The sequence below is a fragment of the Zalophus californianus genome, chromosome 4, assembly GCF_009762305.2.
Source record: "Zalophus californianus isolate mZalCal1 chromosome 4, mZalCal1.pri.v2, whole genome shotgun sequence".
In the NCBI taxonomy this organism is placed as follows: Eukaryota; Metazoa; Chordata; class Mammalia; order Carnivora; family Otariidae; genus Zalophus; species Zalophus californianus.
The window spans coordinates 62,672,359-62,688,034 of NC_045598.1; the positions used below are offsets into that span (position 1 = coordinate 62,672,359).

Here is a 15,676-nt window from a genome sequence, read left to right on the forward strand (position 1 = left end):
TAAACCTCTATTTTAATATCGATAATGACCATTTCCTCATCACAGAAAATATGCTCACATTTTAGAATTATAATTTTCCAGATTCTCTCCCTAAAGCACAGGTTCCAAATATTGCAATCATCTTTGCAACTCAGTTGGAATGAAACTGACTTGTCAAATTTTACCTAGCCAATTGATAATTCTGTCTTGATTAACCCTCATTTTTAGGTATACTATAGTTGCAGCTGATTTGGAGGGAGAAACCATCATCTAACACAGTTAGAAATTGCCTCTGGCACTGTCTGCTTTACCCAAGGAAACCAGGATAACTGGTAGTTCTGTTACTTTGCAGAGTTAATCCATTTTAGCAACTATGTTACTTAGTTGCAAGGTACCCGCAGTTGGTCCCATAGTCTATCCTTCCACCCTAAGAAAGTGAGTCCGACTCATATTTGATGGTAGGATGAGGAAAGGAGCAAATATACAGAGTCTCTTCTCTTCAACGTGGACTCTGCCACCACACCAGAGGGGGAGAAGTATATGCTGAAACACACGGAGGAAGGCCAAAGCCTGTACTGCGCCTGCTCCACAAAAAAGGCAGTCAGTTCGAGAGTTGTCCTAGGGTCTAGATATACACAGGGACAATCCCAATGGGCCTCAGAGAAATCTAGCCGCAAACTAATGCTTGCTAAGAGCACCCTGGAAAGCTAGAGTGATTTTCACCTCAACCCCCCTTGTCAACTGAGATCACTGGTGGTCCATGAATTTAGTCAAAACAAGAATGAAACTGAGAAAGAAACAAGAAAGAAAGAGCTCTGGTCAGACCCCATCATGGTAGCCCAGGCATGGATCCTGAAGGCAAACAGGATAGACAAGACAAATCATGACTTCTAGAAAGCAGAACAGTAGTTCCCGAGACATGTTTGTGAAATACTGGGGCACTCTGCTTTCTGGCTTAGGCATTCCAAAAATTCAGAAATCACTTCCCCTGAAGCACATTATTGAATTGTTTTTTGCAATTAACCCTGTTACACATCTGGAAAAGGGGACAAGTACCCTACCCAACTTAGAAGAAATTGGTTTCTAAGACAACCCATTCACAACATGGAAAATCCTTTAAGACACTGCTATTTATATAATTAAAATCCAAATTCCTTGAAAATTTACTGTATCCTGGCTAATCTAATACAGTGAGCCGAGAATAAATTTGAGTTAGAAACACTTGCCTTGTTATTAGTTTTGTCATTCCTAGCTCTGTGACCAGGAGCAAATTACTATCGTTGAGTTCTTGTTTTCTCTTTTATAAAATAATCATAACAAAATGTATTTCACAGCTTAGTTCTGAAGATTACATGGAAAACGTTGGAAAAGGCATAAAAATGCCTGGCCCATGAGAGAAACTAAGTAAATAATTTTCTTCCCCCATTTCCTTTTTTCTTATAAAGAAGATACCCATGTTAAAATGCTTTTGAATGCCGTATATGGTTTAAAAATTAAGTAACAAGAGAGGAGAGGCACCTGGGTGGCTCAGTCAGTTAAGCATCCAACTCCTGATTTCAGATCAGGGTGGTGGGTTTGAGCCCCACATCAGGCTCCACACTTGATGAAGAGTCTGCTTGAGATTCTCTCTCTCTCTCGCTCTCCCTCTGCCCCTCCCCCTGCTCGTGTGTTCACGCACACATTCTCTCTCTCTCTCTCTCAAATAAATCAATAAATCTTTTTTTAAATTTTATAAAATAAAAAATTAAGGGAGCGCCTGGGTGGTTCCGTTGGTTAAGCGACTGCCTTCAGCTCAGGTCATGATCCTGGAGTCCCGGGATTGAGTCCCACATCGGGCTCCCTGCTCGGCGGGGAGTCTGCTTCTCCCTCTGACCCTCTTCCCTCTCGTGCTCTCTATCTCTCATTCTCTCTCTCTCAAATAAATAAACAAAAAATCTTTAAAAAATAAAATTAAATAAATAAGTAAGTAAGTAACATGCCAATGTTAAGTCTATGAATTATAATTTATATAATTAATTTGAAGTAGCTACTATTCATATATGTAATTACATATAAAATTTCAATGAGTAACTTTGCAGTCCTCTAGCTGAAAAATTCAAATTGGTAGCATAATCTGGATCCCTTTTCCCAGAAATATACTGCAACTTTATTTTTATTCCAGTCAATCTCACTATGTTAGAAGAGAAAGAGGAAGATCCACCCCTATTCAGTTGGATAATAGCAGTATTTTATGGCCTCTTTTCCATGGAGTACTCTTCTTTTGTGTTAGATTAACACGCGCCTCTCAAAATATTTCTGCTAACCTGTCTTCCAGAGCCTGCTTGTGGGCTTCTGATATTACAAATATAGCAAGGCAGTGTTAGGAGCAAATATGTATAGTCCTGCAAAAAAAAATTAATAAAAAGAGGGGAAGCAAGACATGTTGATGCATCTAAGAGAATAAGCAGTAACAGTCTCATGGCCAAGAACAACAGCAGGCTTGTCCATCTGTCCATCATGAAACTGAGTTGTGCCCACTAGTTATCAACAGGAGGTGGCCATGTGGGCATCACACTAAAATAGAAATTCTGTCATCAGAAAGACAAGGTGAGGAGGGAAGAAAAGGATTAACTGTTTCAGAGTCAATTTCTGGATGAGCATGATGAATACAAAGATTTGTTGCATGTTTCTTATTCACAGACTATGAAATCTTTTAATCATTCATTCAAGATTTTCTGGGTGCTTTCTAGAAGCCAGACACTATGCTAGCCACTATGGATCCAAAGAATAATTTCCTGGGGTGCCGGGCTGGCTCATTTGGTAGAGCATGTGACTCTTGATTTTGGGGTCATGAATTTGAGCCCCATGTGGGGTGTAAAATTTTTTTTTAATTGATAGGGAATATTTCCTTCTTTTGGGAAGTCTGTTTCACAAGAGAGAGAAATAAACAAAAAATCATAATACAGAAAGATGACAGCCAATGTGTATACACTATGCGGTGAGAACCCAAAGAAAAACGTCATTAACTCTGCAAAAATACGCCAACTTTACAAATTTGTGAGTCATCTTGGCACAGGGGCTATGCTCATCTCTGTAATATTTCAGTGTTATTATATGTGCTATAGATGTGAGGTCAGCCAGAGAAGTAGAATAGAAAATCTGCGAACAAACAGATGGGTCTTGATCAACCCTGTTTGCCTTAGGCTGGAAGAAAAAGTGTTATTGCCTTTACCTCCAGTCCTTTTTTCTTAATTTTTATATGATTTTTAATCTTATCAACTCAATCTAAACATGTCCATCTCTGTTTTCTCTAAGTATGTTTGAGAGTGTGACCACTGGACAACAGACAGATACAGATATGGCTAATGATGTAGGTCTAGATCTAGATGCATTGGTCGATGTAGAGGTAAATGCAGAATAGCACCTTGGCTTCTGGAAATATGAGTTACAATATAATTCTTAAATTTTACAATAAAACATTTTATTTAAGGCAATTTCTAACAGAAGAGTGACTCTCAGGCATAGCATTTATTGGCATTTAGCAAAATTAATGTTAATACAAATAAATCCTCAGTGTGCTTTAAGGCCTACTATAAAGGCTTCCTTTCAATCGAATTGAATTGAATGAGGAGTGAATTGAGGCACTCCCATTTAAGCTCACGTAGAAATTCTGAGTCAGCTGTCAGCCTGAAAATCCTATTTAAATGTTTGCTGGCTTTGTTGCTAACACATGCACTTGAAAACATAAAATTCACATCAGTTTCACATCAGGCGAAATTTATTTTTCCTCTCTGAGGCTATTTTTGGTGCTAGATTATTTGCCCTTTGGTTATCTCTGGCATTGGCATTCCTCTTTGTTGTTCCTGAGGCCATACACTGCCTAGAGCTACATGCATAAAAATACTGGTGTTCCCCTCCATGCCCCCTCCCCCAGTGGCACATTCTGGAAACGCAGCATGAGGCATTAATTAGCACCAGGTACTAGCACCAGGCTCCCCCAGAGTCCGGGTCCTCCTTGAAGAACCCACTCCAGAGAATAACAGCCACCCCCCTCCATGCCTCTGTCCTGATGTCCTGTCCGGGAGGCCACCAAAACTGAAATGCCCTATCCCCTGACAAACTCAAAAGAACAAAGTCACATCGTTACTGATATAGATCAACCTGACAAACACAAAAGTCTTAAAGTTTATCTCTAATCTCAACTTCAGTCACCTAATTAGCCTTTGTGACATGCCAAAATTTCATTTGTACCTTACTTGTATATCATAAAAACTAGAGTGCCCATATAGAGATATTTGTTTCACATCTGTCAATTCTGTGTAAGTAATTCTTGGTCATTGTTCTTGATGTGCTTCTCTTATTATGACACCTAGCACAGTTTCACAGGTAATTTTGTTTATGGAATATTTTGTACTGATGGGGGTGGTGGTGGTGATCCTGCAGCGTCTCTGCTCTACTTTAACAAGAGTACACGTGTTTGTCCTCTGAACGGACAAGTTCTTGCCAGGATCTGTACTATTTCCTATGACTTTCGCTACAGATTTCTAATCATCATAGTTTGTTTGTTTTTTCATTTATTACATGTTAAAACTTCCCCCAAAATGGGATTAAAAAATAAAAAGTAAATGTCCTTACAGAGTGAGCTGAGTAATGACTCAAGCCCAAGGAGTTTGACTTACAAATGCTATAGAGAAAGTCATTTATTAATTTACAATCTAAGGCCTGGAGGCTACTTGACATCCAATGGAGGCCAACAGAAGCATCGATTAATGGAAGTGAAAAAAGTGGGTGTTACGGTGAATGAAAGGGTTTCTTTCTGATGGTGGAAGTTGTGATGTCTCTTCTAGATTATCAGTAGCCAATATTCAGAGAAGAGAGATAAATATTAAATGAGCAATGTGGTAAAGGACTAGGCAACACTCAAAGTACAAGTGCATCATGGCTCTAGGAGTCCAGGAGCATGCCAATCGTATAGCTCTGAGAAATTATTTTCCTTAAAGCATTGTTAGACATGGTAGCAATGCTTTGCTCTTGGCTCACATAAACTAATTTAAACTACAATGTAGCTGAAGAAAAATATAGCCCTAGTAGTTCTATTTCAACCACACTCAACCATTTGCAACACACTTCTGATTTAAAATTTGTGAACAATCATAACCACCACCATTTCTTCAGCATATACATACTACCTCTCAGGCCCTGTGCCAATTTAATCTCACAGACCTTGGTCTGTAAGATAATCACTGTTATTCTCTTTTACAGATGAGCAAACTGGCCTAAAAGACGAAAGTTATCTGCCCCAGACACGAGTATGTTAGGACCACTGTATGTCTGCATAAAAGAAAATGTCCTGTGACTTGGCTATTCCCCAGTTCTCAAACTTGAGGAACAACTATAATCCCCACTCACAGGGCAGAGTCTCTGGATGCACAATCCCCAGGAACAGGTTCATGGGACTAGGGGTTCCTGTCGGTGGCCAGCCACATACTACAATGCATTTACAGCCTTCAGGAACCTATATAGATTTAGACACATTCTTGCGCCCTTTTTAAGCATCTTGTTAGATCTTTAGATCTTATTTTTAATAACCCTTTTGATCTTTCCAAAATACTCAGCCAAATATCAAAGCTGTGGCTTACCTTTAAGCTACACATTCTAGATCTTCCACTTTAATTTGTACTCAGGCAACATTTTACTTTTTTTTCATAGCTAGGAATAGATTTTCCTTCATGAAGGAATAAAATGTGTCCTTAAGGAAAACAGTATTCATTTTCAATAAACATTTACTAAGTAACTACCTTTTCAAAAGTAAAAGACTAGGCCTGAAGAGGGTAAAAAAGTTGGATAAGACCTGGTCTGTGCCTGCCAGGGGCTTAAAACTTAACTATGGAGATAGAAATAGTAGGAATCAGGGTTAAAATTTGAAGTGGAGCCCGATGGTCCCTCTCCAAGGAACAAGTGACAGTGTGTTGCTTCTCTAAGGAGCAAGCTCTAGCTGTGTCACAATATGAGCAAGGGAGCTGAAAATAATAATCCTCTAAAGTAAAGGTTAACGATTCTGGTTCTAGCCATAACTCTTCAGGTAGGGGCAATGACACAGGAAAAAGGGAGCCGTTTCAGAAGTGACTTGAATATGCCTGGGGATCTTGCTTTTACAAACTACCTAGCCCCTGCTCCCCACACCTGCCCCAGAATCCCTGCTATCAGGAGGCCCCAGGCACAGAGGAGAGGGTGTCCTGCGTCTCAGAGGTCTTGAGATAGGAAAAGTTGGAGAACCGAAATGTCTAACATGCTGCGGTTTTTCAGGTGAGGCCCCTAATGACACCACAGTGTACATTCATTTCTCTATTGTCCTTATTAAATATTGAACAAATAACATGTTACACAAAAGTCCCGAGCAAGAAGGACTTAATTGGAGTAGGTGATTACCTTCGTCACTCATTAAGAGGCTGTCTCTTCAGGAGGATGCCTGAAGCACTGCAAAGTTGAGTTGCTTAGAAAGGAGTCTGTGATAAAAACAAGTATGAAGATAATTATCTAAAGCAAGTGGTTTTAACTTATTAAAAAACCTACATTTGGAGAATACTCTCACAACCATAATTTACACTCCCTAAAAACCTGGAGAATTAGCCTAATTCTCTTCTAACACATAAAATACTGCAGGTATCTACTCTCTTTGAAGGAAACTGTGTTCTCCTCGTTACTGCTGAAATAAAATTCTCCCTGCCACAGCCTCATAAATCTCAGTCCTTATTTTTGTTAGCTACTCTCACACTTCCCAGCCACCTGTAAGACATATCCCTAACCAGTTGATTTCTCTATCCTGTCTTCCACTTTTATGCACCTTTTTTTCAACACTCCCATTTATGTTTTTATGTTTAGCTGCCATGCTGGTCAACAAATTGTTTGTAGTAGGTGGCATTTTTCTTTTGAGTTTAGTTTTTCTTTCCCTAATTTTAGGCTATTGATTATACAACATTATTATGTTGTATATTAATATTAATGATTATATTAATGATTATATTAATATAATATATAATATATAATGATTATATTATTAATATAATATACAAACAATATTAATGATTATACAACACATAACTCACCGTGAAAACTTGTTACAAAAAAGCATTTTTTAATGAAAGGGAAAAGTTAATTTTACCAGGTAGAAATCACTACTAAAATTTGGTCATTTTTCCTGTCTGTCCTTTTTCTATGTATGTCTCTTAACTTTTTATTTTGAAATAATTTTAGACTTACAGAAAAGATGCAAAAATAGTACAGACAGTTCTATATACTCTTCACCCAGCTTCTGCTACTGTTAATATCTTCCATTATACTATAGTATAATTATCAAAATCTTCTATGTATATTTTGACAAGATCTATATACCATTTTTATCTCACATATGGTCATTTTTCTCCAATTGTCTCAATAATGTCCTTTACATAATTTTTCTCTCATCCAGATCCAAGATCACACATTACATGTAGTTGGCATATCTTGTTAGTCCCCTTTATCTCGAACAATTCTTCACACTTTTCTTTTCATGACAATTTTCCAGACGTACCAGAGTAGTTATTTTGAAGAATATGCCTTTGGATCTGTCTAATCGGTTTCCACATGATTAGATTCCGGTTATGCATTTTGGGCAAGACTACTACATAAACCATGTTTTAGCTTTCTCAGTGCATCACATCAGGAATCAAATCTCAGTGTTTCTGTCACAGGTGATACCAACTTCGAGCACCCTGTAAGGTGGTGTCAGTCAGGTTTCCCCTCTATAGACTACCATTTCTCACTTTGCAATTAAGTAATCTCTGCAGAGGTATTCTGATTACTTATATTATATATTTTATATATATTACATATATATATATGCCATTCTTCTTCAGACTTTTATCATCCATTGATTATTCTTCTGAGTCAATTGTTTCCACAGTGGTTCCAAAATAGTGATTATTTTCTGCTTCCATTATTCCTTCTATGTCTATTAGTTGATGTAGCCATTCCTTTCTCTTAAAGTTCTCCTTGATTCATATTTGTATTCCCATAAGTATGTCCAAATTCAAGACATTTCAAGTTATTTTTAAGTTTATATTTTTAAATGTTATCACATTTTTAAAAATTTTAGTCTCAATGTTACATGTTAAGAAGCCCAGAACTGACATTTCATATTGCTCCATTTAACCCTTTTCCTACTTCATAAAACTTTGTTTGAAATTTCTAAGTCTTGCTTCAAACTTCTAATTATAATCCAAGACTAACCCTGCCTCATGACAGTGCTACCTAATTAGTCCTGGAACATGTCTAACTCCTATCCAAGATTCTTGTTAATATATCTCTGGTTTATACAAACTAATTCTCATTTTTATCACGTTTCATTCATCACACGGTGGAGAATAAGGAAGACTTGGCCCAATACTATAATTTAAGGACCAAGAACCTTCTATTCCACTAGTTCAATTTTGTGTTCAGACAAGAATCAAAATGTAACCCTCAGAAAATGGATTGATTCAATAACCTCAGTGGAAAAAAAAAATGCTTAGGATGTTAACTCTCTGAAATTCAATAATCTTTTAAAATGTGTTTACTATTAAGCAACTAAACAATTAAAAGCTCATTCATAGTTCTATAATGGGTTTGTCAAGCCCTGCCATGTTCCCCATCTTTTGCATCCTTCCCCTCCTAAAAGCTATGGCTGCAATCTTAGGCCCAGCCTGGTTTCTAGAAGCAATCCTGATTTTAGACAGGTGAAATTTAGCCAGCCTCTCTAGAATTGACATCAAATTAAACATGCTCTCTTTTCTTAACTTTTACTTTAGATTCAGAGGTTCGGCTCTTGACTTCTTGACCAAATTTCCCCATCTTGAACGAACAGTTGTCCTTCCCTATCTGTTGACCAACCCCCTGCCTAGATCTTTAAATATCAGTGTAAATGAAAATTCTCCAGCATCTTGCTCTTCCTTCTTGTTCATATAACTCTGCCACTACATGTTGAATTACTCTATCTCACATCCAACACCTGTGATCTTTCGCATTTATTCAACAAACATTTATGAAGTACCTCTTCTATGTCAAGTATTTTGCTAAACACATGTGCAGATAGTAGCGCTTTAAAATAAAAGGGTGTACTTTAACTCCTGAACTTAAGGAACTGTATTCCTCTGAGGGCAACAAACAGTAAGAGGGTTCACAAAGAAACAAGCATGTAATTACAAGGTATAAAAAGTATAAGGAAACAAAAGGAAATAATGGTGTTTAATCAGAGAAAGTGTCTCTGAGAAATTAACATTGAGGATGAAGATTTGAAGGATGAAAGAGTACTAGCCATGAAAAGCACTGGAAAGAGCATTTCAGGCCAAAGTACAACAAGTGTGAATACCCTAAAAAGCTTAGGGAGTTGGAGGAGCTAAATGGAAGCCAGTGGGGCTGGAATATTGAGGGAAGAGGAGAAATGCTTACCTGAGAAAGGAGAGGGAGATCATGCAAACCCTTGTGGGCCATGGAAAGGACTTTAGATTATAATATAATTCTAATGAGAAGCTATTGAAGGCTTCTAGGTAGGAAAACCACACGATTTTCATTTTTAAAAGATTACTCTGGCAAGTTGAAAACAGGCTTTCAAACAGAAACATGGACACAAACATCCATAGCACCATTTCTCATAATAGTCAAAGTGGAAGCAACCTAAATGTCCATCAAAAATGAATGAATAAACAATATATAATATATCCATACAAGGGAATATTATTCAGCCATAAAAAATGAAGCACCAATACATGTTACATCATGGATGAACCTTGAAAACATTATGCCTAGTGAAAGAAGCCAGACATAAAAGGTCATAAATGTACAATCCTATTTATATGAAAGTCTAGAATAGGCAAATTCATAGAAACAGAAAGTAGACCAGTGGTTTCCATAACTGCACTAGAACAGTGACAGTAGCAATGGTGGAAAGGGGAAAGATCCACTGCATATTTTAGAAGTAAAATTGACAGGATTCGCTGATGTCAGGAACCAAGGTGGAGAGAGGGAGGCAGGGAAGACAGGAAGAAGGGAGAGAGGGACCTAGAAGTATTCAGAAGCATGAGACCTAGAGGATGAACACGTTTTAAGAAGAAATCAAGACCTCAACTTTGGACCTGGTAACCCTGAGATGTCCCCAACCCCATCTGGACTACCCTATGTTAAGAAATGTTTACTTTCTAGTATATTACTTTAAATTTCTAGACTTCAGTTTCTTCATCTATAAAACAGGAATACTAATGGTATTTACCTTAGATGGTTGTTCTGAGAATTAAATTATGTAATTGATATAAAGTTCTTAGCACAATTTCTGACACATAATAAATCTTCAATCATTGTTAGAGATTACTATTATTGTTATAATCTTTGTCCTGACTACTATACTTATTCCGTATGCTGCCTCTCTTTTCCTCCTTCTAGCCCCTGCAGAAGCTTGGCCCGCTCTGGTTTTGAACAATCTCAGACTCTCCCAATCTGCTCTGTCTTGCTGCAGCTGAGGCTATAATTGGCCATTTTTGGAGACATATTGAGAGGGGACCTGACTGACTGAAAACCATATTCAGATCCCTTAGCCAGACAAGTACAGTCCTATGGTGGAGAAGGCACACTAGGCTCAAATAATGGCATAACAATTTCCTTATTAAAAGCACCCAATGAATTTTCTTCTAATTTTATTCTTCCTTGGCATCTTCCTGTCCTTAATTTTATTTTCCAAGCTTCCTTTCCCATTGGAAATAAAATGTGCTGACAAACTGACATGAGTATTCTAGACTACTTGGCAGTTAATTTCTTCATAGAGACTTGTAAATTGATGTTCTGGTTTATAATCAGACCCTTGTAAGTTTAGCTAGAAGGAATCAATTTGCTTGGGCCTATTAACCTCTGGGTGACCACATAATAACCCAGTTTCAGAACCTGAAAGCTATGTGTCAGACTCTGGGCAATGATAGTCACTCCGACAATTACACTGTAACACCAGGCTGAAACAGCCATCCAGATTTAAGAATACAATATTTCACAGAGTACTGGTAAATATTCAATGAGTTAATATGTATTAAAGTGTCTGGCACATGTTAGGTTCTCAATAAACATTATGTTTTTATTTATTTATTTTTAAAGATTGTATTTATTTATCTGACAGAGAGAGAAACAGCAAGAGAGGGAACACAAGCAGGGGGAGTGGGAGAGGGAGAAGCAGGCTCCCCGCGGAGCAGGGAGCCCAATGTGGGGCTCGATCCCAGGACCCTGGGATCATGACCCAAGCTGAAGGCAGACGCTTAATGACTGAGCCACCCAGGCACCCCTATGTTTTTATTTTTTATATGCAATATATTACATATTTTTTTATATGCAAAACATATGCAATCCAGTAGGGGGTAAAATCCAAGTTTGAAAAACTTCCAGATGAACTGAAATGAAACCAAATTTTTTTTCCCACTTCATCCCAAACTATTCCTAAGTCTCCCCCTTCTAATTTCCTTTTTTGTGTTTTCTTATTTGTGTAACTACTTTTGCAACTGGCTGTTTTCATAGTTTATCACTCGGTAATGCTTGGAGGCTTAATGCCAATAAAAGCAGTATCTGAAAATAATCTTATATATTCTGAGGAATAATTTACTCACAAGCTCTGTTATCTTGGGCAAGTCACTTAGTCTCTATATATATGACTGTGTCTCGTTAATCAGTAACTGTGCCATGTCTAATATTCATAAACTATATTCACTACTGAATCCTCAGCACTTAGCACAAAGTAGGTGTGATTGCATTTATGTCAATATTGGATGGATGGATGTTAAGACTATATTTTGCTCAAAAATCTGATAAATATGCCCATTTTTTACAATAAAGAAGACAGAAATCAGGCACTAATTACCCATAAAAGTTTAAAGTTCTTGTTTAAAGAAAAATTATTGACAAAAAATCCATTGACTGTTAGTAAAGAACAGACTCTCACGTAGGCTTTCTGTGTGCCAACCTCAATACCATTATGATGGGTGAGTGAGCGAGGGAGTGGATTGACGGATCAGTCAATAAGCAAAATACTTTATACAAATTACGTACAGAAGTATACTTTAAAAATATACTTTTTTAATGCATAAATTTCCTGAGCAGCTTTTTTCATTTGGGTTTTTTTCCCCATCTCAGAATTCCAAGAAAACCTTGCTCACGATAGCTATCCTTCTGTAGTTTCTGTCACTTTTAAGAAATGACACAATTCAGTATTGATTATAATAACAGGATGTAAGAGGAGCTTCCAACTCTTCGATTTTGTAGTGGCATATTTACTTTCTAGAAATTATCTTTAGCTCTCTATCTCACCCGTTCCACATTTGTGACTGTGAAGTAATTATAAATAACTTTCCCATCCCTTTCACTTTTGTTAATAAACAATTTAAAGAATGTAGGGGATTTTTTTTATTTAGATTCAATTAGCCAACATATAGTACATCATTAGTTTCTGATGTAGTGTTCAGTGATTCATCATTTGTGTATAGCACCCTGTGCTCATCACATCACATGCCCTCCTTAATGCCCATCGCCCAGTAACCCAATCCCCCCCCCACCCACCTCCCCTTCCGTAACCCTCAGTTTTTCCCAGAGTCAAGAGTCTCTTATGGTTTGTCTCCCTCTCTGATATCTTCCAATTCAGTTTTCCCTCCCTTCCCCTATGATCTTATGCACTATTTCTTACATTCCACATATGAGTGAAACTGTCTTTCTCTGATTGACTTATTTCACTTAGCATAATCCCCTCCAGTTCCAACCACATCTGTGTAAATGGTAGGTATTCATCCTTTCTGCTGAGTAACATTCCATTGTATATATATGTAGGGGATTTTTAAAACTCAATTTAAATCTATTACTGCTGGTATATAGCAAAAAAACAAACAAACAAAAAAAAAACAGGACAACAATATGAAAATTAGCATACCAAGTCAAGAATGAGAAAACATGCTTGCAGAAGAAGTTTTATTGTCTTTTCTAATAAACCCCATGTTTCCAGGAAAAGTATTAGAACTATATTTCTGTTTTCTTTCTTCTCTTATCCATAGTCACTGTAGCCCAAATAAAATCATATTTTCTAGACGTCAGTTCCCCTCAGTTCAATTTAATTTTAATTTAACAAACATTATTGACTACCTGCTGGGGACCAGCCAGTATACCAGGTTCTTAGGAGTCAAAGATTAATAAGACATATTCTCTATGGGGCGCCTGGGTGGCTCAGTCGTTAAGCGTCTGCCTTCAGCTCAGGTCATGATCCCAGGGTCCTGGGATCAAGCCCCGCATCGGGCTCTCTGCTCCACAGGAAGCCTGCTTCTCCCTCTCCCACTCCCCCTGCTTGTGTTCCCTCTCTCACTGTGTCTCTCTCTGTCAAATAAATAAACAAAAATCTTTAAAAAAAATAAAAAATAAAAAAATAAGACATATTCTCTAAATCATGAAGTTCACAGCTTAATTAGTACATTTTTGTTTGTTTGTTTTTCAAAGCTTCTGTTCCATTCTAATTTCAACCAGAATTGCTCTCCGTTTACCAGTTCTGTGTTTTGGGGGTTGATATAAGATATTACTGCTCTGAGATGTTTAAAAAGTCACTGGTCTAGAGGAAGCAGCAGACATTTAAATAAATACAATACAGTGTTCTACAAGTAATAATTGTATTTTCTCAGCCTGGGTTCCCCAGAATACAGAGCCTAAGACAAAGGAGTGTGATTCAGGGAATAAGAGTTAGGAAAGAGGGAACAAACCAGAGAAGGAAGGAGAGTCAGAAAAAGATTCATTATTGAGTTGACTAGCTACCCATACAGACGGCTGGATACTCAGTCTTATAGAACACCCTGATAACCTACTGGGCAGGGGTTGGGGGGACAGCATTTATACATTACTCTGCTCTCCACTAGTCAAGGTTGTTCCCCCAGGGCAGTAACTCCCCACCAGTCCTGGGTTGCACATGCATGAGTACTGAGCAGAATCCCAGAGGTGTCCCGCGCTACTTCACATCAAGTAAAGAATCCATGGGGGATGCTAGGGGAGGTGGGTGGGGGGGACTAGTGAGAGGTAAAACTGCACAGGCCTGAAGCAGGGCACTGTCAGACTGTTCCTGCATGAAGATGGACAGCATCTTCACAGAAATTGTCACTGCAGTCATGGGCTGGAATAAAAGAGCTAAGAAAATTTGAAGTGGTGCACAAGAAGCATCTGAACAAGCATACATAAGGCAGAGAAGTAGAGCAGAGCAGAGAATGATTAATTCTGCCTGGAAAGGGAAGGGCCAGGAAAAGTTTCACAGGCATACAATTCCTCAGAAAAATTCTTCCAATGGCAAAAGGGGATAGGTATTCCAAACAGAAGGAACAATATATATAAGACACAGAGGTTTGAAACAGCAAGCTGTGTTTGAAGAATTTTAAGAAAAATCAGTATTCCTGGAGGTAAAGTGGCAGCAAAAGTCGTTAGAGATATGGACAAGGCCCAAAACATAATGGATTTGATAAGCCATGTTAAGAGTTTAAATTTTGTAACAGAAAAGAATGAACGACAGTCATTTGAGTGGTTTTAAACGAAAAAGTGAATTTGCGAGAGGGTATAAATGGAATAATAATAATTAACATTTTATATTTGTGAAATGAGAAGTGGGATATGTGAAAAGGAAGTAGGAAATGTGAAAAGGTAGAATATTGCCTTTAAATAGACTATACCATGCTAAGGATACATACTGTAAGCCCTAAAACAAGGATTTAAAAAATAATAAGGGTGCCTGGGTGGTTGGTTAAGCATCTGACTCTTGATTTTGGCTCAGGTTGTGACCTCATGGTTGTGAGATCGAGCACCACATCGGGCATGCACTGGGCGTGGAGTCTGCTTAAGATTCTCTGTCTCCCCCTGCCCCTCTGCCCTCTAAAATAATAACAGTAATAACAATAAAATGTATAGCTAAGAAGCCAATAGAGGAAATAAAATGGGACATTTAAAAAAATTCAATTAACCCAAAGAAGTCATAAAAGAAGAAAACACAGAAGAAACAGAATGAAAAAAACATAGCAATATAGTATAACTAAACCCAATTATTTCAATAATTATAGTAAATGTAAGTGGACTAAACATCCCCAATTAAAAGGACGAATCAATGCAATATGGTTGAACCTCACAAACATTACACTGGGTGAAAGAAATGAACCAAAAGAGTATATGCTGAATAATTTAAATTATATGAAAGTTTAAATCAGACAAAAACATTTCATATTGATAGATATCAGATCAGTGGTTGCCTAGATCAAAGAGTTAGTGCAAGAGACTGGCCATTTGAGTCAGTCTTATATAGTCAAAGGTACAAAAGTGAACCTTTTGAGGAGATGAAATGTTCTATATCAAATGGTTTGATAGTTATATAGGTCTATACATTTTTCAAAGTCACTGATCTGTATACTTAGAATGGATGAGTATTATTGTATATAACTTATACCTAAACAAAGATTTTTTTTTAAATAGCAAACAAACATCTCTCAAGTTTCTGACTTGAACAAATCAATAAGTGGTGATAATGGAGACAGTAGAGGGGCAAGAAAAATTTGGGCTTCACCTAAGAACGCTGTTTATATGGACTGCCAATTTGCAGCTACACCACTCACTATGCAAGAAGCTGGAAGAGCAGGGAGGAATAAGACACAGTTCCCCAAACCTGAAGGGT

At 37.6% G+C, this 15,676-nt stretch overlaps 1 protein-coding gene and 1 non-coding gene across 10 annotated transcripts in view; both read right to left on the reverse strand.

The window, feature by feature from the left end:
* The window catches only part of SLC44A5 (solute carrier family 44 member 5), a 360,746-nt gene that overhangs the window by 294,369 nt on the left and 50,701 nt on the right, over positions 1–15,676 (reverse strand). For 2 of the 9 annotated variants that reach the window (XM_027609723.2, XM_027609535.2), the window contains exon 1: positions 6,388–6,464. The exons of 5 other annotated variants lie outside the window; for them this stretch is intronic. In XM_027609723.2, coding sequence (XP_027465524.1) covers positions 6,388–6,400 — 13 coding nt within the window. In that variant the 5' untranslated portion in view covers positions 6,401–6,464. Of the gene's footprint in view, positions 1–6,387; positions 6,465–15,676 lie in introns of those variants that run through there. 2 more of the 9 variants (XM_027609892.2, XM_027609692.2) reach the window with 2 other exon arrangements.
* Positions 2,990–3,093, reverse strand: LOC113917488. Its single transcript, XR_003518242.1, has one exon. It is a non-coding gene; the product is annotated as a U6 spliceosomal RNA (small nuclear RNA).